At 37.4% G+C, this 27,606-nt stretch overlaps 1 protein-coding gene across 1 annotated transcript in view; it reads right to left on the bottom strand.

Moving 5' to 3' along the window:
- LOC104577255 (cadherin-7) overlaps nucleotides 1–27,144 on the bottom strand; it is a 59,332-nt gene extending 32,188 nt beyond the window's left edge. The window contains 2 exon segments of the mRNA XM_088533761.1: nucleotides 17,638–18,034; nucleotides 26,865–27,144. Of these exon segments, the coding sequence (XP_088389887.1) occupies nucleotides 17,638–17,847 (210 nt within the window). The 5' untranslated portion in view covers nucleotides 17,848–18,034; nucleotides 26,865–27,144.
- Nucleotides 27,145–27,606: the final 462 nt, after the last annotated feature.

Here is a 27,606-nt window from a genome sequence, read left to right as displayed (position 1 = left end):
CCTCTGTTACATTCAAACTAAATCTCTGTTTTATACTTCTCTGGCCATCATGACTTGCTTAAAATTAACCTAAATTGGTGCACATGCCTAAAGCATATATATGAACTACAGTCTTAATGCCTGTGCAAAGGAAGGATACGTTAATGAACAGTAGTGTGCATCATGCAGACTAATTGTAAGAAACAATATTAAAAGCTTAAGTGATTCCATTACATAAATTCACATCATAGCCATACAGCATTCTGAACAAGCCGAAACAGGGCATCTGCAGTAACACATTTGAAAGTCTATCTGAAATTGTTCAGATTATTTAGCTATACCGTGTGAATACAAGGTTTGGTTTCTTCTTTTTCCTCCCCCCTTTTTTTTTTCTTCTTACCATTAAAATTAGCAGAGCCTACCAGAGCCTCCGGCTATAACCAGACTGCTATCCAGGCAGTAACTCATATTTTGAGAGACTTTTTTTTATTCTATAGGATTAGAAACATAGAAAGAAATGTTTTTAATGCATGTGTCTTGTGCCATTTTTCAGAAAACATTTGAGGTGGTATCTGACAATCATTAGTATTCCAGAACCAAACCAAATTGCCTTGCAGTTTGCCAGACTGCTTGTACAATATTAGGTTAATTGCATATAAATCCTGCTGATGTATATGAAGGGCAGTGCTCTCGTGGTCTTTTCACAAAGACTCTTGTGCCTTTTTTTATTTTGGGGAGTATGAGGAGTGTTTAATACAGACAATCTCACCACATTCATATGCAGTCATTACTCCTTGTTTCCTTAAAACATATTCTGACATTTAAAATGATGAGTGAAAAATATTAATGAATTAAAATATAAATTCACTCATTATTTTTCTAAAAAATCCATAGATATGAGTTTTGGCATCTCTAACACTAATACGATATCTATTATTCATGTTTGCAGCATTCTTGCTGTGATTCTTAGTCAATGCCATTAAATACTGGTGACATAATCAATTTATGGTCCATTGATGACCCAATTACGGGAAATTACTGAATGGCAGGTGTTAGCCTACATTAGTCCCATGTGCTTGCTGAATCTACATTAAAATTCAAAATATTCAGACTTCTGAATTCTGAAAGCTATCTGGATTCTACTGAAAATGTTCAAACTTTTCCTTCACAAATTCATTTCTGAAAGTTCTAGTATTCTACAAATATTGAGAAGTTTGCATCTGCATGACAAACTGTCTGATTTCCTGATACAATATATCTTTTCGCAATTACAAAGGGCTTTGCACAGTGTACACAATTTGAATTCATAGAAAGTCTCTGATGAAATTAGAGAACTTCTATCTAGTGATCATTTTCATATTGTTTCCCTTCTGAGTGAATAAAAATAGAATAGACAGTGAGATACTTACAAGAACACTCCCATTTCTTAAGTTTTGTGGTCACCTTTGAAGGTAAATGAGTTATTACTATTACTTGTTCCATTAACTACAAACAAGATAAATCATTGAATTTAGTCTTATCTACCTCAAATATTTGAGCTAAGATTACTGCTACTAATTTCTGTTACATATTTTGTATATAGTATCAAGCATTTCCTAAAGGAATCTTTTATTACAGAATCTGATCATTTTCTTTTTATAGCCAAATCTGAAAACAATGTATCGTTCTTGGAGATTAGTTTAAATCACTGTAATATTTGCCCCCAACATTCCAGATTGATCTTAGCTAAGTTTCACTTGACTCAGCATGTAACTTCTCTACCAGATTGTCTGAGCACTCTCAAAGCTTAATTGATCCAATTTGCATGTCTCGTCCTGGCAGAATTGTGTATCATTTCTATCCTCTTGGACTAAGAGATCACAATCTAATCACTTTGTATACAAAGCAGATGGAACGTTTCCAATTCCTTTGCTATCAACATCCATGCATCCATATTAAAACAATTCTAATTCTACAACCAATCTGCTCTTTCTGCATTTTCATAGGATTAGTGTCTCATTGATTGGCCTTCTGTCATCAATTGTAATGTTCAGAAATTTATACTCAAAGCATTTTCACTTTTGTCTTACACCTACTGTGAAGGTGTAAAGAACAACAATTGAATTTAACAAACTCTGATAAGTATTGCTCCGTAGAGAAATTCTGCAAGTACCCTCATTTGCGTAAATCAGCACAGGTCTGTGTGTAACAAGGACAGAGCATTTACATTCATTAAGGTTTATAAGGAAGAGCAAATAATTAATTATTTCCCCATCCTTAAAGTTCTGGACCTCATACATTAATAGATACTTTCAAATGTTTACAACTTTCAGAAGCAGAAGAAGAAGAAAAAAAAAAAAAGAAGAAAAATCAATATATTTTTCTTCAAATAATGCTTCTACACATGAAAAAGAAATTTCTTATTTGTGTATTTTTCTGTTCCTTTTTCCCTTCAAAATATTCAGAAGGTAAAGTACTTCGGAATAAGTGTGATCTGGAGTTTTCTTAAAATAAGACAAATAAATAAAAGCTTCCACGAACAACATTCATAAGCAGATCAGTCAAACTAATGAAGATCAAGGTTGTACAGACTTCAAATATAATTAAAAATAAGTATTCAGAAGTAAAGAGAAAATTCTGCTTAATGTCTAAACTTTTAGTTCACAGATGAAATTTATATTCCCATCCTGCTGCAATTTATCATATCTTCAAAAGCAATCGTTTCTTTTTCGACATTACTCTATTCCTAACATTCCTAACTAGCGAACCCTTTGTCCTCCTCATGGTCCTACAGGTTCTTCTAGAAGCTTTTTATTGGCTTTTTGCGTGACTGGCTCACTTTTATTCTTTTTATTGCTTCTTCCTAATCTGCTTTTCTTCTATAACTTATATTCATATATGACGAGCAATATATTATGTTTCATAACAGCAAAAAGATTTTGGGGGGTTTATTTTCTGGGAGGACTATTTGAGAAAGTCTAAACCATGCTTTCCACAACAGGCAAGAGAAAGCCAATGATCAGTGCTAATGACAGCATTGGATATGGAATATCTTTCACTCACCTCTGCAGCTACTTAAAACACAGGTCAAAGATTGAAAGACCAAAGCAACAACTAGATAAGAGGATAAAAAAGTATGAATGCACTTTTAAATTCTTCCATTCTTTTCTAAGAAGGTGTGCTAGGTAGTTCAGTAATAGAGCTGTGCTGTGCCCAGAAATACATAAAAATAGTGGTACAAGCAGGAGAGTGGTTGTCCAATAGCAAATCTATTGAATTAAATGTTAGCTGTCAAAAAGCAAACTGGATTAACCAATCTGATCATAAAAATGTCATTAAGACAGCAATCAGTCTTTCTATTAATGCTCAGTGTACTGAAAAGTGGCAGTATAAAAACAGCAATGTTTTCCCATTGTTTGTATTTCAAACAGACTCAGTGGGCAAGTGAAAAAGCAAGCTGCTTTTGTTGCAGCCTTGTCTGAGCCTTGTAAAGACAAACTCTATCATTCTCATGCATTGCCCCTAGTAATAACCATTCCACAAGATGCATTATGACTCTTGCTGCATAAGTAAAACCCCTGTTATCTTCAGATTCTCTTCTCGTTGCAAAAATGTACGGTCCCATAGTATGCAACTGGGTTGCACAGGTGTTAACTCAGCGGAACATAACAATTCTGTACATGACACTCAAGAAATAATAGACTGCAGTGTACTGTCTCTCAGCTCTGTTAAGCTCAGCAAGACTAATAGAAATAAAAAGTGGGGAAAAAAAAATTATCACCAGAACAGGCAGGTGTGACTCTCACAGAGAATTAATCTACTGAGTAACTAGGTATAATTTTATGCAGTCACTTTTAAGAGCAAATTTTCTGCTACTCAGTAAACAATCAAATATATATTGAACTGTTGTATTGTGTTTAGTCAGGGCGCTCAGGGTTTCTTAGTATCAGTGTGAATGCTGACGATCCTAAGTTGTATTTCCCATGCCACAGTTTGCCTCTCTTTGGACAGTGCCACACATGAGCTTGAAAGTATTTAACCATTCATCTACAATAAAAAGTTAATAGCATTGGATGAACTCAGCATTACCAGACAACATTAGGAAGCTTTTTGTATCTGTTAATTACTAGGGCACACGTATTCAGAAGCAAGAAGAAGAAAACAATTGTTAACTTCCCTTCCAAAACTTCACTTCAGATTTAGTGGCATCCTCTACTAAATGTTATTCAACAGTTTCTTAATGCTTTAGAGTTAAAAAAAAAAAAAATCTACCTTATGTTATTGCATTACCTCTATTGCCACCAAAGAAGCCAAAAGTAGAATCTGATTTTGAGAACAGATTAAGAAAGTGTTGAACATACGGTTCATCATCACTTATATTTATATTTCCAACAGATCAAACTAATCGCAGGAGGAAAAAGAAAAAAGAAAAAAAAAATCACTGTCGACAGCAGCAGTTTGACTTAAGTTCACACCAGGTCTGTCCAAGTTCTATTACCGGCAGAGGTTATTGACAGGTGCCAGAATGCTGGACTCCAAGGGAATGTATAAGACTGTCACAATTCATTGCAATAAGTCTAATTCTTCTAAACTCACTGGTTGGGCTGCAGCATGTTTCTCTTGCATCTTGCTAATTACCCTAAGAGCTAATTTTCCACAGAATTGAATCTGATTCACAACCTGCTACGGTTCAAAACTCTGTTCCCAAATGTTCTTTGAAGCTTAGGAACTGTTCCAAATAGAGATAAAACCTGTCAGAAGTCAAAAGTTATCTTTTATACCTAATACACAGAAGAATAAAATATTGTAGTCACAGAGCTAAATACTTCAGATTTTTGGTTTAGCCTGGACATACAGACACATCAGGATGGACTTCCTATCACTCTGGTGTTCCACAGAGTCTTACATTAGAGGACATTTTGGAAGCAAGACAAAGCACCTGAACCACCAGGCTGCACCATCCCAAGTGAATAGCAACCATCAATTTCATTTTGTGCCCAAAGAAATAAAATTGGCAAAAAAACCTTATTGTTTTCACTATCCAGGAATGGACCATCATCTCTAGTTATTAAAATATTAGATAAAGGGAAAGAATTGCATATGACATTGTGTCTTGACAACATCTTGACAACCTATCGAAAACGGTCTTCAGGAAAACGTTCTCACATAGCCCACAGAGAGACTGAAGGAAATACATGAAATGATGAATGACAAAGTATCATTCTAAGAGGGAAGGTGTTTGCTGGGGTCCTGAAAGCCTTAGAAAACATATCATAGTTTTATTTCTTTAACTCCAATCATAAATTTACTTCATAGAGTGCAACCTGTCTTGCTTAGTGGTACACCAGAGTATTAATCCTTGCAATTTTCAGCTTTTAATCTGGAAACAGTCTGGACATGGCCCAGTTGCTGCCCTGCCAGCTGCAGATACTCTCATTCTTCTTTCCATCTGCTGAGAGCTCAGTCTTGCTTGGGCTCACCCACATATGCCTGTTTTTCTTCCTCATTTATCCTCACTCTAACTCGTTTGACCTAACAATTCTTGTAACTTTTTTCTTTTCTTTTTTCTTGTTTTGCTCCATTTTTTTTTATTTGCCAAACTGCACACATTTTCCTTCTTTGGGTCAAATTCTAAATTTAGAATTAATTACGGCAATTTACATCTTTCCTTTTCTATGCTATCCTGTTCCCAGAAATGGAATATAACATCACTTTTCCACTACTTTTTTTCCTGGTAATACTTATTTTTGCTGCTGTCATATATCATAGCTACCATGTCCCTCTCTGTCACAAATGAACTTTGCTTACCATTTTGTCCCTTTTAAAGCAACTCCTACTTAGCAGATCTAATCTTCTGCATATTTCTCAAAAATCAATCAATCAATCAATAAAATAAAGATGTAACTGAATTTCTGGCTATTGTCCCTTCATCTGTGCTAACATAACTCTGTCAGCTAGCTTTGGGGTACCTACGAGGCTGTCATTCCAGATATCTTGTGCTATGGACCAAAGGAAATTGACACAATGCATGCTCCTTGCACAGGTATGTAACACACCCACCAAAGAGCAAAGTGAAGAAATACGTATACGCATGCTTTTAAATAAATATTTATCAAGCCATTTTAGCTTGGTGACATAAGGCTCCGGACTGAGAAAACCATAGTGCTCCACTGTATCATGGTACTTGTCTTTCACTCTCAGAGACATATTTTTGACATCTTGAATTCTTTCAATCTCCTTTCTGACTGTTCCAAACTATTTAAGGCTAGAGACTTTACAATTTCTTTTGATCATAAGATAAATATGAACTGAATATCCATTTCACTCTGTGTGGGAATTACTCCTAAATGAATGTACCTCCATCGTTTTCTATGTACGTACACATTTGTGTATCTATTTCATCACTGCTATCACTCCAATACTCACTGATTTCCTCTATAAACTCTCCTTTGACTTGTCTCTATTCACTTAAAACAGTTAAATAGATAAACTGAAACTACATTGCCTTCCTAATTCTTTCAGAGGGACTCACACCAACTTAGGAGTTCACTTAATTCAAAAGAGAGTAAAATAGAAAAGCAAAAAGACTGGAAGATGCACAGAGTAGGAATGCAAAGAAACAAATAAATATGAATTGTCAATTTGACTCACGCAATAAGAACACAAAATTGTTTTTGTCTGCTTGCTTCCTGTTTAGCTGAAGCCATAATACTGTCCTTTTGTTCTGGGCTTTTTATTATCAGAAAGATATTGAAAAATTCATGGTGGGCAATAGAGAGCAATAAAGATGAACACAGGGCTGGATAGCTACTAATGAGGAAAAATTAAAACAGTGAACCATGTACTGCTTGCCTAAGCAACAGCTATGTGATAAAGGGGAGGAGATGGGAGGGGAGAGTAATAGTCCACATATAGATGAAGATTATAAACATGCAGGAGAAAGAGGAGTTGTTTAACAGTTTTTAATATAAACACTATGCAGCATTATAACCCTGTAAATTAAAAAGAAAACATAAGAATATGTCAAGCACTTTCGCATATGTCTACTCTTCCCATATAATGTGCGTAAATTATATGAGAAGAACCAGTTAAGCATTCAGCTAATTTATGGCATCCCATTTATACCATGATTATGGAAACTTAAGAAATGACCATCTGTTTTTCCCAACTGTGATTGGAAACTTTTCATTGTAATGGAATAACAAGCTAAACTTTTCCTAATAGAGCAGCTGTCTACCTTGTAACAAAAAATAAATAAAAAATGATTGTCTAGTCAGTAGGAATAAAATTTGGTACTTCAGTAGGAAATATTTCAGTAGCTTATCATCCTTATACATGTATCCAAATACTAAATTTTCCACACGTTTGGAAGCCTTTCAAATGGAAAATGACTTCACAGACCTAATTCTTCTTTCACCGACTACAACAGCATAGTATCTATAATGCTCAATGTAATTTTTCCCAATTTACAGGAATAGTAAATGAGAAAATATTACTAGAGTAATGTTTCAAACAATTCATGCATCAAACTCTCCTTATACCACTTTGAAAGCACTGCGTGAAAGTGATTCCTTTAAATTCAGAAAGCGACCAAAAAAAAAAAAAAAAAAAGGCAAGCAAACAAAAAAGAAACAATGTAAGTATAACCGTATGCTGGACTGCTCTTAGCAGTTCCCAAAATGAATCCCATTCACCCCTGTGGAAGGTAGGTATTGTTCTTTTTCACTTTTAAAGTGCAAAGTATATTGTTACGAGTTGTCAGTCAGTCCTCAGAATTCCTCATTTAATGGCCTACAAAACAAAATATCATTAAAAAAAAAATGTCCAAATCGATCTATTTCAAAATTAATGTTCTCATATATTCTACTAGAGTCCATAAATTTGTTCATCTCAATATTCTGGATTAAATTTTCAGTTATTGCATAAATTACACAGCTTAATAAATTACATATACCAAAAAGTCTTTTGCTTTCTTCTCAAGTATTTAAAACTATCTTCTCCTCGGGGCAGATTCTGAAAAACACAGACTGTGTCTGACCAATGATGTGTATTTTGTCTTTTTCAGAAATTTGGAAACTTTAAACATTGTATGCAAATGAACTGTTTTTCCTGGCATTCCTATTTATCTGAAATGTAATAAGTTTATTCTTATGAGTATTCTTTATGATTTAAATGGTGCTACTACAGTGCTTTTTATATCATGTCTTGAACAATATGCCTTTTGCAGTGGCATAAGTCTGTAGCACCAAGGCTCCGTCGACAGACTGTGAAGTACTTGAATATTGAAGATCCTACTAGTCATACTTATTTTTAAGCTGAGTCACAAACTTCTGCAAGAATTAATTCTAAATATGCAATATACTTTTACAAGGATGTTTACTGATTTTGGTGATCTATATCTTTCCACAAAAAGTTCTTCTGTTGCTAATAAAGCTTCTTCTATGACTAAGTCTACTTTAGCAATTCATACGATGCAATAGGAATATACAGAATGAAGGGAGGGATACGGGGAAAGAAACAGATGATACTGAAGATCTGACATCCGCACTCTATGTTCTAAGACTTGACTTTAGAGCAGCCATAGTTGGGTCCCATTAGCAGGTGGGAGCACAGCAGGTGGGCTTCTGGATTGCAGGTTCTGTTTTTGTTTTAGCTAACCTGGAATTTAGCTTGCCCACTCAGATCCCACTTCACAGTGCACACTGAAGTGTGGTAAGTGGAAGCAGCTAAGAGACTCACTTCAAAAGCACACTGCTGATGCAAGCAAAACTGCTACTGGAGAGGCATCACTGTCTCCTTTTGCTTGTCTAAACTGATTTTCTCATTAATGAATACAAGAAACACACAGCAAGTGCTGTATTTTTTCTTCTTTTTTACTCAAATAATTAATAAACAAGATAAATATTTTATAGTATTTGAATCATAAAGTGGAATATACTGAATGCAATATGACTAACGAAGAGCAGTATCATGGAAGTGTATAAACCAAATATATATATATTGCAATTGTGATACAAGAGCAATGTTTAGTTTCTATCATTTAAGCATTTGGGGAAAAATGTCAATAAATATTCTTATATAATTTTCATCAGTTTCATCACTTCCTTCTATAAAAGTCTCTAGTCAAAATAAAATAGGTATTTTCCACAGCCATATCCTCCCAGATTTCTCAGCATATAGTATGCTAACACCATGTTTAGTCAGCCTACTTTTTCCCCAAAGTCGAAGGTTCAGCAAAAATACTGCTACTAATTTAAATTATCTGTGTGCTTTCTGTTTCTTTCAAATAAAACCAATGCAAAATATTACCAATACAGCACAATGTTACTGTAAGAAAATTGTGCCTGATCTTTTTAAGTTTGTGAAACTGGAAGATTTGTGGCTGTTGGTAACCAACATGTAATATAATGAATTAATAGTAGCTACCAACCATAATATGTACCCAAGACTGCCCATTTCACTTGCTGTATCTTAGGCGAACCACTGATTTTACTGAGCTTAAAAAGTAACTCTTTCTTTCATATCGAGAAATTATAAAGTTGTCACATCCTTTCCCATCTCCTCCTGAACAGCTGAATAAGACAAAAATAAATACTACACTCCACTTCATACAAATCAATCAAAAGCTATAAGAAAGATTTGAAGATAAAATCACATTAAAATTATTAAAAATGGAGAAATATATGCTGTCTCTTGAATAAACAAATAAAATTCTATTATAATGGTGCTAGAATAAAGCATAAGTGAAACTTTGGGGCTGAGATTAACACGTCTTGATAAAACATGTCTTGGGCACTGGGAAAAATGAGGTGGTTCCCATATAGGTTCTAAGGTAAATTGACCTAGAGTTAGATGTTGACAATATATTTTTAATTTCATATAAAAACTGAAACTATTTTTAACTAACTGAGCCTTCTTCTTTCAGCCTTTGAGTTACACGAGTGTAAGCCTCAAGGACCTCTTCCGACCTCTACCAGTGCTGGGTCACGATCCTCATACCTCTGACCACCATTTGGACAGGCAGGCTAGAACTAGAATTCTTCCAATAGTATAGACTACACTGCTTTTTTCTAAGAGTTAAATGTCCCCGATTTACATGATAATAAGCATCTCATCCAGTGGAAAAAAAAAAAAAAAAAGACACTGGAAGCATGAAATTCTTGGTTATTATTCCAACAGAAGTTAGAAACTTAGTGTTTAAAGTATTTCTTTTTTTCATTATTTCCACCATTAATACTCAGGTCAGATATTTCTCTCAGGGAAATGCATAGCATTGAGAGACAAAAAGATGTGTAGATTATACTGCAGAGATTTTTCAGCAGAAATTACCAGTATGTTTATGTAAAGCCAACTTATTGGACAAGAAAGAAGCACTCCCTGATTTTCAGGACCTGCAAACATGTAGTCCACATAGTCCACCTAATTTTTGTAAAAAAACAGCTCTGAAAAATAGACATACTTCCATGGGTCGTATTTTATTAAATGATTACTTAAATGGGACAAGGAACTTTGAAAGACCAATGCTGCAAAGAAGAAATTCAGTAGAAGTATTTCAATAAGGCAGCAATAGATATGAAAGCATTTTTATACTGTGACACATGAAAATTACTAAATACGTGGAAAGAATGCCTGATAGGAATATAGATAAACATTTTTGCCAAATGGTACAGGCAAAAGAAAGAAATAAAAACATAGACAGGATAGTGTGATATCAGACTGTACAAGATGCCCAAGCTCTAAAACACGTGGTTTGATCTTTTGAAAGCATAAGAAAGATTTCTTCTCTAGCCTGGAAAAAGACTTTAAAGACAAATGGACTTGTACTACCATAGGTGTCAAATAGATGTGTACTTAGGCATTTCAACCAACTTGTTATCCATAAAAGAATAGAAAATAAAGGAAATGTGTCCCTACTCATGGTCTTTAAAATGCTGTGGGTTTCTCATTTATAGAATAAGTATTACTCTGTCTTCACAATAAAGTTTGTCATGCTATATTTGGCATGTTATTTAGTATCTCTGTATATTCATTCTATTTTTATTTGTCATGAATCCTCTATCGCCTTTTGTCTTCTAAACTCAGGGCACAAGCTGTGCTTGCTAGCACTGTGCCTAGCCCAGTGGGGATTTGATTTATGAGTGGACTTCTTTGGCAGTAGAATAATGCAAATACTGATAACTCTTGGTAGCTTCAGCTTTACAATTCTGTATTTCCAACATCATTAATCTGCAGCTGTAGGACTAGGAGACAGCCATATAATATACAGATAATGAGTGACAGCCAATAGCAAATAGTAGAGGACTAAAAAGAAGCTCAGCAGATGAAAAGGAGAAGGAACTCTTGAATTTAAAAAAAAAAAAATAGCCAGCTGAGGAAGGATTGGCTTGACTAACATAAAAATTGTAAATCTCCTCATGCTCTTGTGAAAAGAAGGCATTTTCTGATAGCCAGTCAAGCATGCGGGAGACTTGCATCTACATATTCTTGCAAAATTAGCTTTTACTCTTGCTTTTCTATTTTGCCATGAGACCCATAAAATACAGCTTTAAATAATGCCCAAAAGAAATTCAGAGCAGAGCACTGCAGGTAAAGCCTCTTGGTCTGCTGAAATACAGAACTGGTATTACAAGATTATATAAATAGCATAGCTGTGCCATTGAATAAAATCCTGTGATGAGGACTACTTAATTTACAGGGGTTGTCATCACCTTCACTAACCTTCCTCTTCTGCAATGCCACATGTTAAGGATCAATGTTCTGTATTATATTAAAAGATCAAAAAGCTACATGTCCTGGTTCAGTATCCAACCATAAGTCTCTTGACTCTATTATCACTTTTAATAATGAAATTACATTATAAATTGTCTTTTAGTGCTTGAGCATGTGAAACTGTCATCACTTTAAATCCCTTGCACAAAACCTATTTCTGTATTCATTCAACTATGAGTAGGGAGACAAGTTCCTATAAAGAAGAAAAGAAGAAATCAGACCGTAGCTGCACAGGCTAATGAAATACACCAGGAAAAAAACAGTAGATTTTGGGTTATCCCTTTGACTTATTCTTTCTGTGTGCCTTAAAACTCAGTTCTCCCCAGAGACATCTTAGACCTATACGCTAAATAGGAAGCATTCAGACACTCAATCAGCTGTCAGTTATTCAAGGTAATCCAAATAAAGTAAAAGGTAGAATAACGTGAAATCCACAGAGACTGTAATGAAGTCTCTGGTACTAGTGACTGTGCAGTACCAGTGCTGAAATGGTAAATTCACAACACTTTTTTGCACAAACCATTGAGGGGTCCCTTCACCAAGGTTGCTTAAATCCACAGAGCAGCTAAATAGGGCCTGACTGTCTTGTTCATCCATTTATTTCATTTACAGCACTCAGGATGGAATATTATTGACAGGAATGGCATGTCCCATTTTACTTAAAAGGTCAACTGTTATCAATTTTCATAGCACAGAACAGTAGTTCTTGAGAGGAATAAATATCATAAATACAGCAGACTTGCTTCTGCAGTCTCAAAAACATCATTCTGGGAGTATATAAAAGCAACTGTTTGGCGAAGTATGCTAAAAGTAAATATAAAATATATAGAAAAGAAAAAAAAATAAAAAATGAAGTTTTCTTCTCAAAGTTATCCTGCTGTTTGCTTCTTCATATAGCGCCTACAAATAAAGATTAGGACTTTAAAAAAATATTTGGGCAAAAATATAAAGTATTTCTGTGCAGAGTTAAAACTACTCTGAGTGCAGGGGGTGTTATTTGCAGTTTTAGACGGAGGCAATGTGAGCAAAGGCAGAGTGATAGGAGCAGACTCTAGGAGGAGAGAGACTCCTGGATATGGCTTTGGGCACAGAAATCAAGTCTCCACATCTTCCTACACAGCCAGAGCTCTCTGGAGAGTTACCCAGGACGCCTACCAGGCTTCCCGCGCTGTTACCTATAAATGAGCCAACCTAGCCTCTTTTACCTACATTTGAGCTTCACAGCTCCTCTCCATTTCCCAAAATGCCAGTAAAACTGCTGTACTGCAGCTGCTGAGGAGATGAAAAGCTATTTGGATTTATTTTTATTCAGGGATCCTTAGCATTTTCAGTCACGGGTGACGTTCCCTCCATTTTGCAGTCGCCGATACTCCAGCACATTGGTCAGAGTTTGACTCCGTGAGTAGTACTTCCCCAGTATTCTCTGCTTTAAAGTATTTCAGCTTATTATCCAAGGCAGTCAAAAGTCACCAGTCACATCTGAAAGCAGCAGGCAACGATCCAGAAAAAGAGCTCTGCTTCCCACCATGCCTATATGACTTGGCTTAAGGTTGCACAATAGACATATATCATATGAGAATAATTCTGCCAGTCCTTTGACACATTCGCTGACCTTTTTTTTTTTTTTTTTTTTTAAAAAAAATGTCATCTTGCTGCTGGTAAAGCCCTTTTCCCGCCCTGCCTCAGTGCAAATCTGCAAAATTTCTCAAATCCACTAACATCCTAGGCAACACCTCACTACATTGTTTATGCTCCTGTGGAATTTAGAAGATAATGATGCAAACACTACATTCTTATGCACTTTGGCCCTTGTTTAAAAATTGAGTTCAACAGCTCTTATTATCTTAAAATAGTTAGAAAGGGAAAAAAAAAAAAAAAAAAAAAAGAGAGAGGGATAAGTAAAACAGGATTGGAAGGCAAGGAGTCTGAATTATGACTAACTGGATGGTCTTATTCCACTCAATGTTTTTCATTTGATTTTACCATTTACAAAATATAGGTTAGGATTTATGTCTTCCTTCCCCACACAAGCATTACAGATAGTGATTACACGCAAGGCACCTTAGAATTTCGAAGTATTATTTTTGGGCAGAACCCCTGAACCTCTGGAATTTAGATATAAGTTTTTCTGTTCAATTAAGCCTATTATATTTCTCTTTTATTTTCAGAGTTCTTCAGATCTTAATGAGATTTCAGTAAAAAATAGACTGGAATTCAGCTGACAGAGTGCTTGAAACTTTCCTTGTCTGCAACTGTCCCTAAATTTAGAGCCTGGATAAGAAGGCTTGATATGAATGTAAACAGTGAAGCCATCCATCCCATCAGGATGCTCACATGGACTCTACCGCCTTGTTTCACTGCTTCATCTGTTTGTTTGGTTTTTTTTTGTTTGTTTGTTTTTTAAAGAAAAAGGATGTCTGGCAGATATTTTTGCATTATTACAATAATTTTGATGAGACATATATTCTTACAGTAGAACACTTGTAAAACTAAAAAAACAAACAAACAAAAAGTTATATGCTTTTTTTTTCCTAATTTTAAATATGTATTGAATCATTTTAAATTGTGCTGTACTGCTATTTTTATGCCAAGTAGACTCCATTAAAGTCATTTATATGGAAAATACACAGCAAGGCATTTTAAACAACATATTACAGAGTAATGGTAAATATTTTTCAGAAAACAGAAGACACCTTGCTTCCAAGTAAATTAGCATCATAGTAAACTGACTCATCTCCCACATGACAGTTCCTCTCTGGACAGGTAAATGGACAAAATGCTTAAATGCTTCACCCTTTTAAATGAACCTAACATATGTTAGGCTGATAAATAGAAAGAGAATGTATATGATTCAGTCTGTGGTCTGGTTATATGCCAAGCCCTTCCCAGGAAACATTCAGAATTAGTCAGGATTGAATCCTGGAAATGTACACCATGGAGAGAAAAGACCTACATTAAAAAACAAAACAAACAAACAAACCAACCCCTCAGTCACTTTTGACTCCTACTAGTGTAAAACTAATGGAACTCCTCCAGAGGTTTCTCCAATGTATTAGGAAAAACGGGTCCCTGTCATGTAAAGATAAATAAGCAAATTAAAATATAAATTAAAAAAAAAATCTGACAACAAATGGTTATCAAGTATACAAAAGGGAACACTGCCAAAAAACTCAGGTATCTGAAGTCTTGCTAAAAAAAAAAAAAAAAAAAAAAAACACTACTTTTTGAAAAACTAAGGACAACCCTGCGCCTACTGAAGTGAATGGGAGTCCTTTTACATAATTTAAAAGGACCAGGATTTTACCCTATATGATCATGTAATTAAAGTGTCAAAATGCACACACCCAGGAGGACAGAGTTAATTCAGGGCATGGGATTAACACTGGTATTTCATAACTTCTGTGTTATTTGCCATGTAACCCTAACATTTTCCAAATGCTACCTTCCAAACAGAATTGCCTAAGGCTTTTTAAGTAGAATAATGGTGGGGAAAAGATATCCCATAGCGCGGCTCCATTTGGCTGCGTTATTGAAGTGTTTTTATCTTGCAGTCCTTAAAAATCTGGAGGAAGGTTCTTGCTTCCTGCATGTGTACAGTTAGATTGGCACCCTGCGAGGCATCCTGAATATAGGGTAGTGAAGGAGTGACCTCCCCAGGAGCAGAGCACTCTGCAGTGTATGAAACAGAGTCTGGTCGCTGTTTCCACTTCACTTGATGAGAGCAGTGAGTTATGCCAGTGCTTTCCCTGCCGTGGCTTCCTCCCCAAGGGAAAAAAAAAAAGGCACCTTCCTATTCCCATCCAGATTTCGATCTTCTCAGTCCCTACCTGCCAGCAAAGGATTTGAAACAAGGACTGCAATATTTCTAAGGGGAGAAGAGGAGGGGGAAAGTGACTGCTGCTCACTTCAGAGTGGCACTACACATAATATGTTAACATACAGAAAGAAAATCACTTCTTCACCTCTTTGCTCCCCTGTGTGGGAATGCGGCTTCGGTCATGATTGCACCTCAGGAGCCCCGTAGTCAAAAGCCTTTCTGGTGTGAAGGTTAGGAACTGGGCACATCTTATCTTATAAGATACTCAGCAAGGGATCTGTTTCCAGGAAGACAGACTTCCTTTTGCAAGTGCAAATTTATGTCTGCTTTTCCTACAAAATGAATTGCTGGTACAAATGTGAGTTCTCAAGCCAACAATTCATACTGTGGATACAAAAGCAGGATGGGCATGTACTGGTTCAGAAAAAGGGGCTGCTTTTCAGAAGATATCTGCTTATAGACTCTAGGCTTCTCCTCTGTAAAGGACAGGAAGGATCAGGCTGTGAAGCTAAAAATACATGCAAATATCATGTGCTCTAGCACTACCAGAGCATCTTTGGCCATAATATGGTAATGTAATACAGTGTTTTAGAATTGCTAGATAACAAAACTAGCCTTCAGTCATGTATTTAAAGACACTTCTTTTCCAGGAGAGAAATTCTGAATTTTAAGCCACATTTCCCTCTTAACACCAGACAAAAAATAATGTTAAAATGACAAATATATAATTTACCGAAAGCATAAGAGCAGGTCCAAAAGGAATATAATTTTGCCAGAACAATGAGATGTCAAAATGGGAACTACTTAACCTTAATACAACCTTAAGATTACAAAAATTTTCAGAACTTCTGTGATAACAACATGCTATTTCTCATCCGAGCCAATTCTCAGTAATGCAAATACTAGCCTCGGTTCAGAAAAATACTTAAACATAGCAGTAGTTTTAAGCCTGACAGCAGTTCCCCATTTAACTTCATTAAGATTATTCAATTGGCATGATCAAGTTTTAAGTGCTAAATCATGTAAACAGAAGCATCAGGATTTTGGTCTCAGTGGGATGGACCACATAAGACAAAATTCACTACACTCCTGAATATCTGAGGCAGTGCATTTCAGATTTCTTCGACTTCTTGCCTGTAAGCATGCCGTTTTGCCAAGAGCTGCCTCTCCTTCATTTTCCATACATTTGCAATATTTTAATGAGAAACTGTTTTTGTTGATTCTGCTATTACACAGATTATTTCTTTCAATACAATGATTGCACATAAATGTTACACAAAAACACAAGAGGTTTGGATTTTTTTTTTTTTTTTTTTGCTTCAAAATTCCTGAAGGAAGCGTATCCCTCAGCAGCACATCACAGTGAAGGGGCTGAGGGCTGGATTCGCAGCTGTGCGACGTGTGCTCCACGTGCAGCAATGGGCGCCATGAAGGAGCCGCGGGGGATGCCCTCATGTCAGGGCTCGCTCCGTGCTGGCCTGCTGCCCGGTGCCCAGAGCAGGTAAAGCCACAGGGCTGAGGGAAGCGCAGAGGGCAGCGAGGCCCCCAAGGTGCTGATCTGCCAGCCAGGCAACATCAAAGCAGAGCAGCAATGCAGGCATGCCCTCTTTTTCACTTGTCACACCCCCAGATGCCTGATTTTCTCTCTTGACTTCAGCTGCACTGATCCTTAGAGAGCAAGGGCCAAAATACAGAGCTTCTATGTCCTAGGGTTGGCTTTTAGTTCCCACAAAGGCCTCTGTTTCTCTACTGCTCCATAATAAAAGACATCTAATATCAATCATAAAATATTATGTTTGTACCAGTAGTGATAAAATGCCTTGGTTATTGTATTCCTTTAAAGAAGCATGCTAAAATATAATGCTCTTAAAGAGCACTACACGAAAAATCAGGAATGTAGCGTGTGGCTGCTTTGAAGTACTAAGCATTTGCCTTCTTCAAAATATGTATATTTTCTTTTTCAAAATTTTCTTTCATCCCATTATGGCTTACTTCAACCACACTGACAGAATTTCACATTTCAGGTCACACCAGATAAACAGACATCAAAAAGCAAGCATCTGAACCTCCCAAAGTTTAATTAAATCCCCTACCTTTCCTACATAGAGTGGGTCTGTACCCATGTATTCCTCCAGCACAAAGAATTGGTTCCACACCCAGCTCCGTTTGGTTCTCGTCCTCCCTGATTGAAAGTAGGGCTTTGACCTGGACCTTGAGAGCTCTGCTTGATTCATCCCAGAAAGACACAGGAAAAGAGCTATTATCTGCAAAAAATGGCAGAACTCCACTTTGCCCAACTTCATCTTTTTTTTCCCCTGTGTAAGGAAAAAAAACCTTGACACGAGTAGGCACAATTCCACTTGTCTCAGTGGCTCTCGCCTCCGGCAAAGTGTCAGCTGGGAGTCCAGAGATAATAATTTGTGGAGTGGTCGATTGGAAGAGGTCACCACTGCTGAACAGTCTTCACCAAAGAAATGGTATAGTAAGTACCTATCAGGAAAAAAAGACAAGAACTCTTGTCAGGACTTAACAAAATACAAATTATTTGTAGTTTTTACATAATACATCAAAAACTTTTATTTAGGACTTTTCTCACCATCACTACAGATATCAACAGACTTGAGTTTATACAATACCTTTCTGAGAGCTTAGACTGGATTTCTTGTGTTTTACTACCACAGCTAATAGATCTGCGTTTATATTTATAAAGATACAGAGTTTTCTAGTGCCTATTCTCTTGCAATGCAGTTTCATAAGACAAATACTGATTTTTTTTCCTCTTTAAAATTATCAGAACAAGTGCAGTTATTTTACGTTTATTTGCTTTGATTTGTCCTCCTCTGTCTTCTACAGTCTATTTTACTTGCTGCTACCATGACATAATTACAAACTGGCTACAGGCAGGAAGTTATATTAATCGAAAGGACGTATGTTAGTTTAACTCTCTTCCGTATAACTGGAAAGCTTTTTTTTTTTTTTTTTTTTTAAAAAAAAAGAGTATAAGATGAATCAGAACAATTTGATTGATTCTTAGTCACAGTACACCAGATGTTATGATTTGTTCTGATCTGAATATGACCAGCTAAAAAGCCCTGAGAGTCTCCCCACTCATTTTCTCTACATTATGAAACCAAATGTCAGGCACGATATGAAGCATATTAGGCTAGCATATACATCTCTCTATATATAGTTCGGTAGATATATGTTCACGTATACGTTCAGAAAGGTCAGAAAATAATATGATTTTATGTTTTCCGTGAAATCTTGATTTGATCATCATAGACTTTTCAATAATAGCACAGACAAATTTTATCTCACTACACATCTTGTCTGTTTCCATTTCAAAATCTTGGTCATTTAGGAATAAGTAGAATTCATTGAGAAAGAGAGCAATTTAAAAGAAGAAAACCCTCAAACTGCATTTAAATCAGTCTGTTTTCTGCCTTTTACAGTTCTGAACCTCCTCTGACCAAGTGAAAACATATAATCGATATTAACAAGTGCAAGTTCTGTTAGTCACAACTAAATGGAGCTTTGCATTTCAGCGGAATTACTTGCATTAGCCCAAAGTAAGCAATGTTTTCTCTGTAATAGGCACCCTCCTTGTCTGACTAAGCAATGAAGCAAATGAGAAGTATTTAAGAAATTCCAAATACAAAGTGAAAATGAGAATGAAATTAAACTGGTAACAAAGTATTCATTTGGAGTGAGCCATTGCATTTTAGGAAGCCACAGAAATAAGATCTTGGTATAAATTGACAAGACATTAAATCATAATCAAACAAGAAAGTTTAGATATATTATTACATTCCCAAACTTTGCTATATTGCTACTATTAAAACTGAATTAAATGCAATTTCAGATATCACTTTACAGTATGTCAGCCTCTTTCAGCTGCAGATCTTCTATGCATCATGCTGCCAAAGGTACCTAAATGGGCAAAAGGATGAAACAAATAAAAAGCTCTTTTGGTTATTGACTGTATTTAAAATCTTTTTATAGTAATCCCTTCTGTGGTACTGCCCTGCACCAGAAAGGTTTTGCTTAGGGACTGGTCAGATAGACCACAAACTTGCTGAGTATGTTTGCTAACTGGCAGCAATTTGAAAGCATCCATATGTAAAGCTCTAGTGTCTTTCTACAGGCAAAATGAAGACAAAAGGATATGTCTTACCTAAAGATTGTAATTTCTGGAATGTGATGTAATTTACCAAAATTAGTACACTTAAGACAGTTTTTCAACATAGACCAAGATGTATTTTGTGATGGGTGATTAAAACGGAGATGTCATCTTCACTAACACAGCATATTTTAAAATGATTAATCCCAACTAGATATAGCTCATTTCCGATTTGGGCCTTTGGGTAAGTCATGATCTAATGAAGGAAAACTACCAGGAGGGCAACCAGGAGCATTATGGAGAAGAGCTGTGATTCCCCAATGCCATGCTCAGTTCCTACATACTCAGCTCAAATAAGGGACGTGTTGTTTGTAGCTGAGGCAGTTTATACAACCTTTAGTTTCCTCTCAACATCTAGGTTACGTCAGGTTAAAGACATCCGGTATTGATAAACTGTCAGTTTATTCCATAAAGGCAGCAGATTGTTATTTAACAGAGATAAAAATACAAAATGGATTTTCTTAAGAAATGTCAGTAAAACATTTACAATATGTTAGAGTCTTTCCACTAAGCACTTTGAAATGTCTTGTTCTTGCTCTCAACAGACATTTCAAAACTAGAATTGCTATAACCTTTATCTTTGACAGAGTTCCCTTATATCCTTTCTTTTACACCTGCAGGAAAGTATGAAAACCACCATATGGAGTGCCATGGGCCCCAGCCACATGCCACAGCGTGCAACTGAAAAACACACCCAAAATACCAACTGAAAAACAGTCCATATGCTAGACAGCACAATCTGATGAAAAGCAGAATACTCACACTGCCTAGAAAAAAAAAAATGTTCTTGTTTACTCATTCTCAAATAGTTTTACCACACAGTCTCCAGAATTACAATTATTTTTATTCATCAGAAAGTGTGGCAACACTTTCTGCTCTGAAACACTCTTCCCTCTCTTCCTCTCCTTCATCAAGATAAATCTTCCCCACTGCTATTAGAGACCTTTTTTTAGGGTTTTATTTATAGACCTTTCAGCACATTGCTTTGGAGCATGATACTTCCCAAAGAAGAAGTAAGAGTGTCTGGTGTTTAATAATCTTCACTCTCTTGGAATAATTAAATTGAATTTCATTATGTTTCTTAATGATATAAATATATAAATATTTATATGAAGCTTTGTAAGTAGATGTGTAGGGGGAAAAAAATAAAAGCAAAACTGTATTTCTATAAGTGCATAACTAGCACTTCAACATCATTTGCTCTGTAAAGTCCATAAGTAACACATAAAGAACACTGCAGCATTCATAAAACTGAAAAAAATAAACTAAAAGATGTGACAGGGAGGTTCCTAATCAAGGCATAATTCAAGATTCAGGATTTCACTTGCAGCAGTGGACCTGACTGACACTGATGACAATAGATGAACTGCAGATCTCCAGTTCAGCTATGTCTTCTCCATCATCTGCTTTTGCAGGCTTGAGTGTAAAATGAAGGCAAAACTGACCTGCAGTTATTTTGTGCTCCGTGTCTAAATCTGTTCTTTTATAAATGTACACATAGGATTCAGAATACAAGGAAAGGAGAATTATTTGTACATCTAATTGATGTCACTAATCACCCTAGGCCATACACGCATCTTTATATCACACTGCTGGATCTGTAAACCTTTTACTCTGCCACAAATGTGGACCAATATGCAGTGATGTCTCCCAAAATTCGGGTTGTTCAGGCAACATTCCTAAATAGAGCAGCAACATGTTCTCCATGTGAACAGAAATAAAAATTCAAAACAATCCATAAGAAATACCTACTCTTTTGTGTTTGTGTTCTTAAAGAGCTGGTTGATCTACAAACACAGACTGTGAAAAATATACTTCTGAAAAATTACCTCCTTATTGATTAAAAACAGCATAACTTGCACTTTCTTGCATCTGCTATACAGAAGTTAAACTATATATAAGCCACGGTTTAATAGCAGAAGTGTTCTAGTGAATGCTGCTACCTGAAAAATATTACTACTCCACCAAAACAATCTGCATAATAGTGTCAGAGAGACACTATTATGCTCTGTCTCCAAGGGGCAATCCTGACTTGATGAAAACACTCAAATCATGAATAAGATCCTCAGCTTTAAGGAATAGTTCCTTTTGCTGCAAGCAATTAAGGACAATTTACACCTACTGAAATCTCTCTGAATATTTTGCTTCACTCCATAATCCCTAAAACAAAGTAATAAAGCTAGTCCTAGCTGTTTGTCTCTAGCAGGGAACCCTAGTATTTGTGCACAAAACTCCTTGGCCTCGCTCTCCTAGACAGATGTCCTTGCTGAAGCCTTCTCTCCCCCTCCTCCCCCAGAGATTTCTGTAGCTTTGTAAGTGCATCCACAGAGGGCCCTGAGGTCTTCTCTATATCACCTAACCTTTGCAGACAAAATGCAAATTCCTACAGGCTTCCAGTCACACATTTTTACTACTGTCACTGTGCCAGCTTAATCTATGAACCATATTATTTCCCTGTCCATCTCTTCAGCCTAACACAACCTTTTTCTCCTTCACCCTGGGTTGTCCAAATGTCATTGCAACATGCAAAATTCTTCAAGAAGAGGAAGTGGAAATCAAAATAATAATAATAATAATAACAATCCATTACTACTCTCCACTATACTGGATTACATTTCGTTATTTAGAAATCTCACTGATAGCTCCATGCATCAATTGAAGGTTTATTGAAGAGTTGTTTTTACTATTGCCTTCTTCCTTACCCTCTCTACTTCCTTCCATACTTGTCCTCTCTTTAAGCAGTTTCAAGTTTTGATACAATGGCAAAAAGCACAGGTTAAACCAGGATCTCATTGTCTATGAAAGTGCAGCCCAGAATACACCTGCTAACGAGGTGCTGCTTTAGCCCTGTCAATAGTGTACAGCTACCCCTTAATTTTGTTCTACTTGACACTTTTCATAAAGTAATATATTGTGTGTTGAGACAATTCTTAGGGTGACTGCTGCTTCCGAGTTTTGAACCATGTTCCCTTAAACACAGAACTCATTGGAGTAGCCCCTGATTGCTTAACTACCCTCACAAAAACATTGATGTTCTGATATTCAGTTTTACAATGCTGATTGGAAAAGGTATCACTGTCTTTGGAAAAGAAAATTCCCTTCCAGGACCTGCAGGCTCATAGCAATGACACACATCTCCTCAATCTCACATCTCCTAAATATAACAGGAGCCACTTCGAATTCATCATCCTAGAGACTTTGTCTTAGAGACTTTGACTTAGAGAGGAGAACACTTCTAATTATCTTATAGAATACAAATCCTGGTTATCACTTTTTTTTTCTTTTTATCCGAGAAAGCAGAAAGAGAGGAAGAAAGAAGAAAAGGAAAGAAAACAAAAAATTAAAAAAAAACAGGTTGCCTTAGAGCTAGTGAGGTGAGGACCCTTCCATGAAATGAAGGGCTCTGAGCCAAAGTGGTCTGATCAAACTTATTAAGTCCCTGTGCCAGATGACATTACAACTACAGACCACAACCTCCTGCCGCTAACTGGCCTAAATATTCACATGGGAGATCTGTAAATGGAGTGCACATCCTGCAGTCTGCATCTGGTTATCGAACAAGAAACTAACACTACTCCAAACATATGGCATTGCTACACTGAACTAGCTCCAATACCCTCTGACTCAGGTGAAAGGACCTGACAAGGCAACGGAAAAAACACTAGGCACATGCTGATGGGATGATACAGATGCACAAAAACACTGGAAGAAAATCAGGCAACAGTTTTCAGTCTCTTGCAATGCTCTGCAGTTGATCTGAAGACTGTATATGGCAAGAGTGTTGTTTGCTTGTTTCTTTTTCCCTCAAGAAAAAATAACAAAAGAAATCTTTGCTATCGTTTCCTCCATATGGAAGTTCTTTGTTGCCTTTTCACCTTGTTATGGTGCATTTTATAGATCTAAGTTGCTGGAAAGGATTATGCTAATTTGATCAGTTATTGAAAAGCAATGCAAGCAGTACTTGCATATCTGTGACCAAACAAGTCAAATATTTAAATTTCATAAGCTCAGTTTCTGTAGCCTCATTTAAATTGAGGTATTTCACTGAATACCTTGGGGAAGAAGTGACTTTGTGGCATTTCCTTGTAGAACCGCTGAATTCCCAGTGGAGGCACTCCTGCATTACTGCCTATAGTTAAGCCTGGTTTGACAGGCAGGACTGAAGTATACATCAAATATATTCTTCTTCCTTTCCTCGCCAGAATTTAATGATTTTTATTGCCACAAGAAAACAAATCCCAGTAGTAGGCTGAAAACACACTTGAAAAAAAAAGGTGCATGATAAACTAAAGCAAGTAGCTCAGAAGGAAGCTCTGAGGAAATGGTTTGAAAAGGCATTCATCGAAGACCCACTGAGCATATCAGGCATTCAAGCAATAGCCAAGAAAATACACAGTAGAAACTTACTCGACAAACCAGCACTAATGAACTGTCTCTGAAGTAGTATATTCACCTGAAAACCATTTGAACTTGAAAATATCTAATATTTTCATTGTACATTGGAGTCAATTTGTGTGTTGAATGCCTTTGAGAAAAAGCTGAGCTGAGTTTATAACACATTAGGATTTTGACTTAGAGCAAAACAACCTAAGGTTTTGCATTAGGAATGATTTTCTTGAGCTGAGCATCTTACTGGTGGAGAAACAGAGAAAATTATGGGCACAAGGTGTGCATATAAGAAGTTACACATGAAAAGGATTGGCAAAAATCTACATGGATCCTGTATCCATTCTGCTGATTAGACAATTCAGGGATAATCTGCAGTTATACAGATGCTTTACAATTACTCTTTTGTATGGAAGGATAAGAGTGCTTTCCTATTAAATCAATAAAAGTAGTCTTAAAGAGTTGTGAAGCTGTCATCTGATTGTTAACACAATTCTAATGATCTACAGGAGCATTTAATTAGAATAAAGCCTCACATTATAAAGGTGAAATGCTCTCTTATTAAAACTGCAATCCTCAACAGCTTTCTGCAAGAAAATAGTCTGCATTACCAATTTTTTTTTTACATTAACTGACACACACTTCTAACATGTACTAGGAGCTGAGATTATTAACTTTGATATTTATCCAATAATCTAGGCATTTTTTCCCCTCTATATTCAGTTCTCAAACCCCAAACACTCCACATATTTAACATTAAAAGCTGTCAGAGTCAGATTTTAATTCTTTTGCTCTGCTCCTCTTCTTGAGGATTTTATTTATTTGTTTATTTATTCATTCATGATTTTTATTTATTTAAAAAAGCTCTAACTTAGCTTTTCTTCATGTCCTTAAAAATAACAAGCCTGCCTATATTAGATCTCCTGGTAGTTGCAGGCTACAAGAGCTAAAAAAGTCAGAACAATGACTTTAAGCAGTAGACCACATCCCCTAGGTGAAATTTGGGTTTTTCCCCCCAGAAATGGGTGGAAATCACACTGCAATCACACTGAACTAATGAGGCACACACGAAAAACTTATACGTAGCCATACTTCACTTTTGAACATTTTAAAGTGTTAAAGCTATAAAAAATTATATTGCTAGGAGCAAACCAGCATCATGTTACCTAACTGATCTTTATCTGTTGACCTGCTGTACTTTCAAAAAGCCATATGCTAGGTAAATCTCATTTACTTACACAACTTTTGCACTATTAACCTAGCTTGTCCATCTGGATAGCTGCTGTGCCCTCCTCACCTATCTTTCTCAGAACCAGAACAGCTATTCAGCTTCTACAAGTAACAATCTCCTGTGAACTTCAAATGGGGTAGCAGAGGAACAATTAGTAAATACAATAAAGACAGAAAAGCCAAGTCACACATCACTGCCAAACACAGACTGTTTTAGAAACTAGAATTCATGAGAGTTTGGCTCCTTTATTTATTTTTCCTGGAAAATGATTTATTTTCTGCAAAGCCTTGTGATCACCTACATTCTAGCTGAAAAATGGCAAGGCAGTATGTCTTGTTAGAGAAACTATAAAGTATATGCTGCCCTTTCAAGTCTTTGCTTTGACTTGAGGAGTTATCTATCAGAAGAGAGGATTTTTTTTTTTCTTGCAATAGGGAAAGATTAAAGTACCACTGTTTCACTTCCCAGAATCAGAGACCCTCACTAGCCTCCACCTCCCCTCTCTGTCCTTAAATCCCTCATTTGGCCAGGGAAATCATTGCTTGCAGAGTCATTGCTCACCTGAACTCCATCACCTCTTGACAGCACAGGTATAAGAGCTAAACCTTATATCCAAGGGACTGTTGTTGTTTTCTCTCTCTTTGCTAACTAGAAGTCTGAGGAGCCAGTGCACACAGTCTATTATAGGAAAGCAGGACATGCCTGTGTATGTGGATAAGCTGGGGATGGGGGGAGGGAGGGTCAGTATCAAACAGCACTGCAGAGCTAACCTTACCAGCTGAATACTAATTAAAGAAATAAGCTCCCATCATTTCCACATTTTCAAACTCTAGAACATCCTTGACTCGAAGGGAGGAAAACTCTGGGAAATAACTTAGGAAATTTCCTGCCACCAGGAATATTTGGCTCTGTAGCAGCAGTGCTGTGTGCTTTGGGATCAAGCAAGAGAGCCACTTGAGTGTGGCAGAAAGAACTGAGAGAGGCAAGACTTAGCACTGCCTACATTTTGCAGGAGTCCCTGGTCCTTGCCTTCCCCCCCAACTCCATCTCTCCACTCGCCTGTGTGACTTATCTAAAGAATCAGAGAGATGCTACTGTTTATATATATATATGTGTGTGTGTATATATATATATATATTTCGGGAGGTGCACACACACATATGTCACTAATACTCTTCGCTCCCACGGCTTCTCTGTCACATCTGGTGCCCGCGTTTGCCGGGGCTGCTCCCAGGCTTGCGGACGGGGCTCCTGCACCCACGGCCTTCTCTGTCCCCTCCGCTCCCTTCCCCACTGCCCAAGCACCATTAAACTTCTCGCTGAGCTTCCAGCCAAGACTCCGCAGAGCCGCATCCCGCTCGCCGAGCGGGGATAGCTTGCGAGGAAGCAGGAGACACATCAGACACGTCCCTTCCCTGAAACTACTCCGATCTCCATCCACCCACCTGAGCGGGCAGGAATAAGGAAAAGAAAGAGGGAAATGGAGTGCCAGGAAAGAAAGGGAAGGCTTGGGCGGCACTTACCTGGCACCGCGCTCCCTCAGTCGCCCGGAGAAGTGAGTGTTTTAATCCCAAGGGCCGGCGGTCCGCGCTCGGCGGGTGCGGGCGGGATGCAGCTGCGGGGGGCATGGGGGCTGCGCACCTGCCCGCGAACTCGCCCGCACCCGCGGAGGCACGAGCGCCTCTGCCGACCCGCGCTCCCGCCGCCCGCTCCTCCTCCTCCTCCTCTTCCTCCTCCTCCTTCTCGCGGCGCGGCGCGAGCAGCCGCCGGGCGCTCGGAGGGAGAAGTGGGTGTCGGTGCCGAGCCCAGCGCCGACTGGGCGCGGATCACGACTGCGGGAGGAGGAGGAAGGAGGGAGGGAAGAAAGGAGGGAGGGAGGGAAGGACGGAGGCAGGCAGAGAAGGGAGGCAGGGGATGTCACCGCTCGGCGGCGGGAGGTGGCTGCTAGCACCGTCCAGGGCACGCGGCGGAGGTGCCGGGACTTTCTGTATCTCCTGAAGACCCAGCGGTGACTATTGAAGAAGGATCCGGAGAGCAAAGCGGCCTCCCCGGCCTCTCTGTCCCCCGCCTTGCCTCCTCCTCCTCCTTGACAGGATATACAGATGGAGTCCTTTGGATAAAAATCAGGAGCCGGGCTTAAGGGGGTGGGGCGGGAGTCAGTCTTTATCCCGAGGAGATATTTGCATTTGAAAACACGGGGCTGGAGGAGAGAGTTTAAGATTTTGTTATTATTATTATTATTATCATTCTTTATGCCGCCACCCC

This window comes from Tinamus guttatus, unplaced genomic scaffold (genome assembly GCF_059628265.1).
Source record: "Tinamus guttatus ecotype Peru unplaced genomic scaffold, ASM5962826v1 Tinamus_guttatus_pri_ptg000520l, whole genome shotgun sequence".
In the NCBI taxonomy this organism is placed as follows: Eukaryota; Metazoa; Chordata; class Aves; order Tinamiformes; family Tinamidae; genus Tinamus; species Tinamus guttatus.
This window is presented reverse-complemented; position numbering and strand designations above follow the sequence as displayed.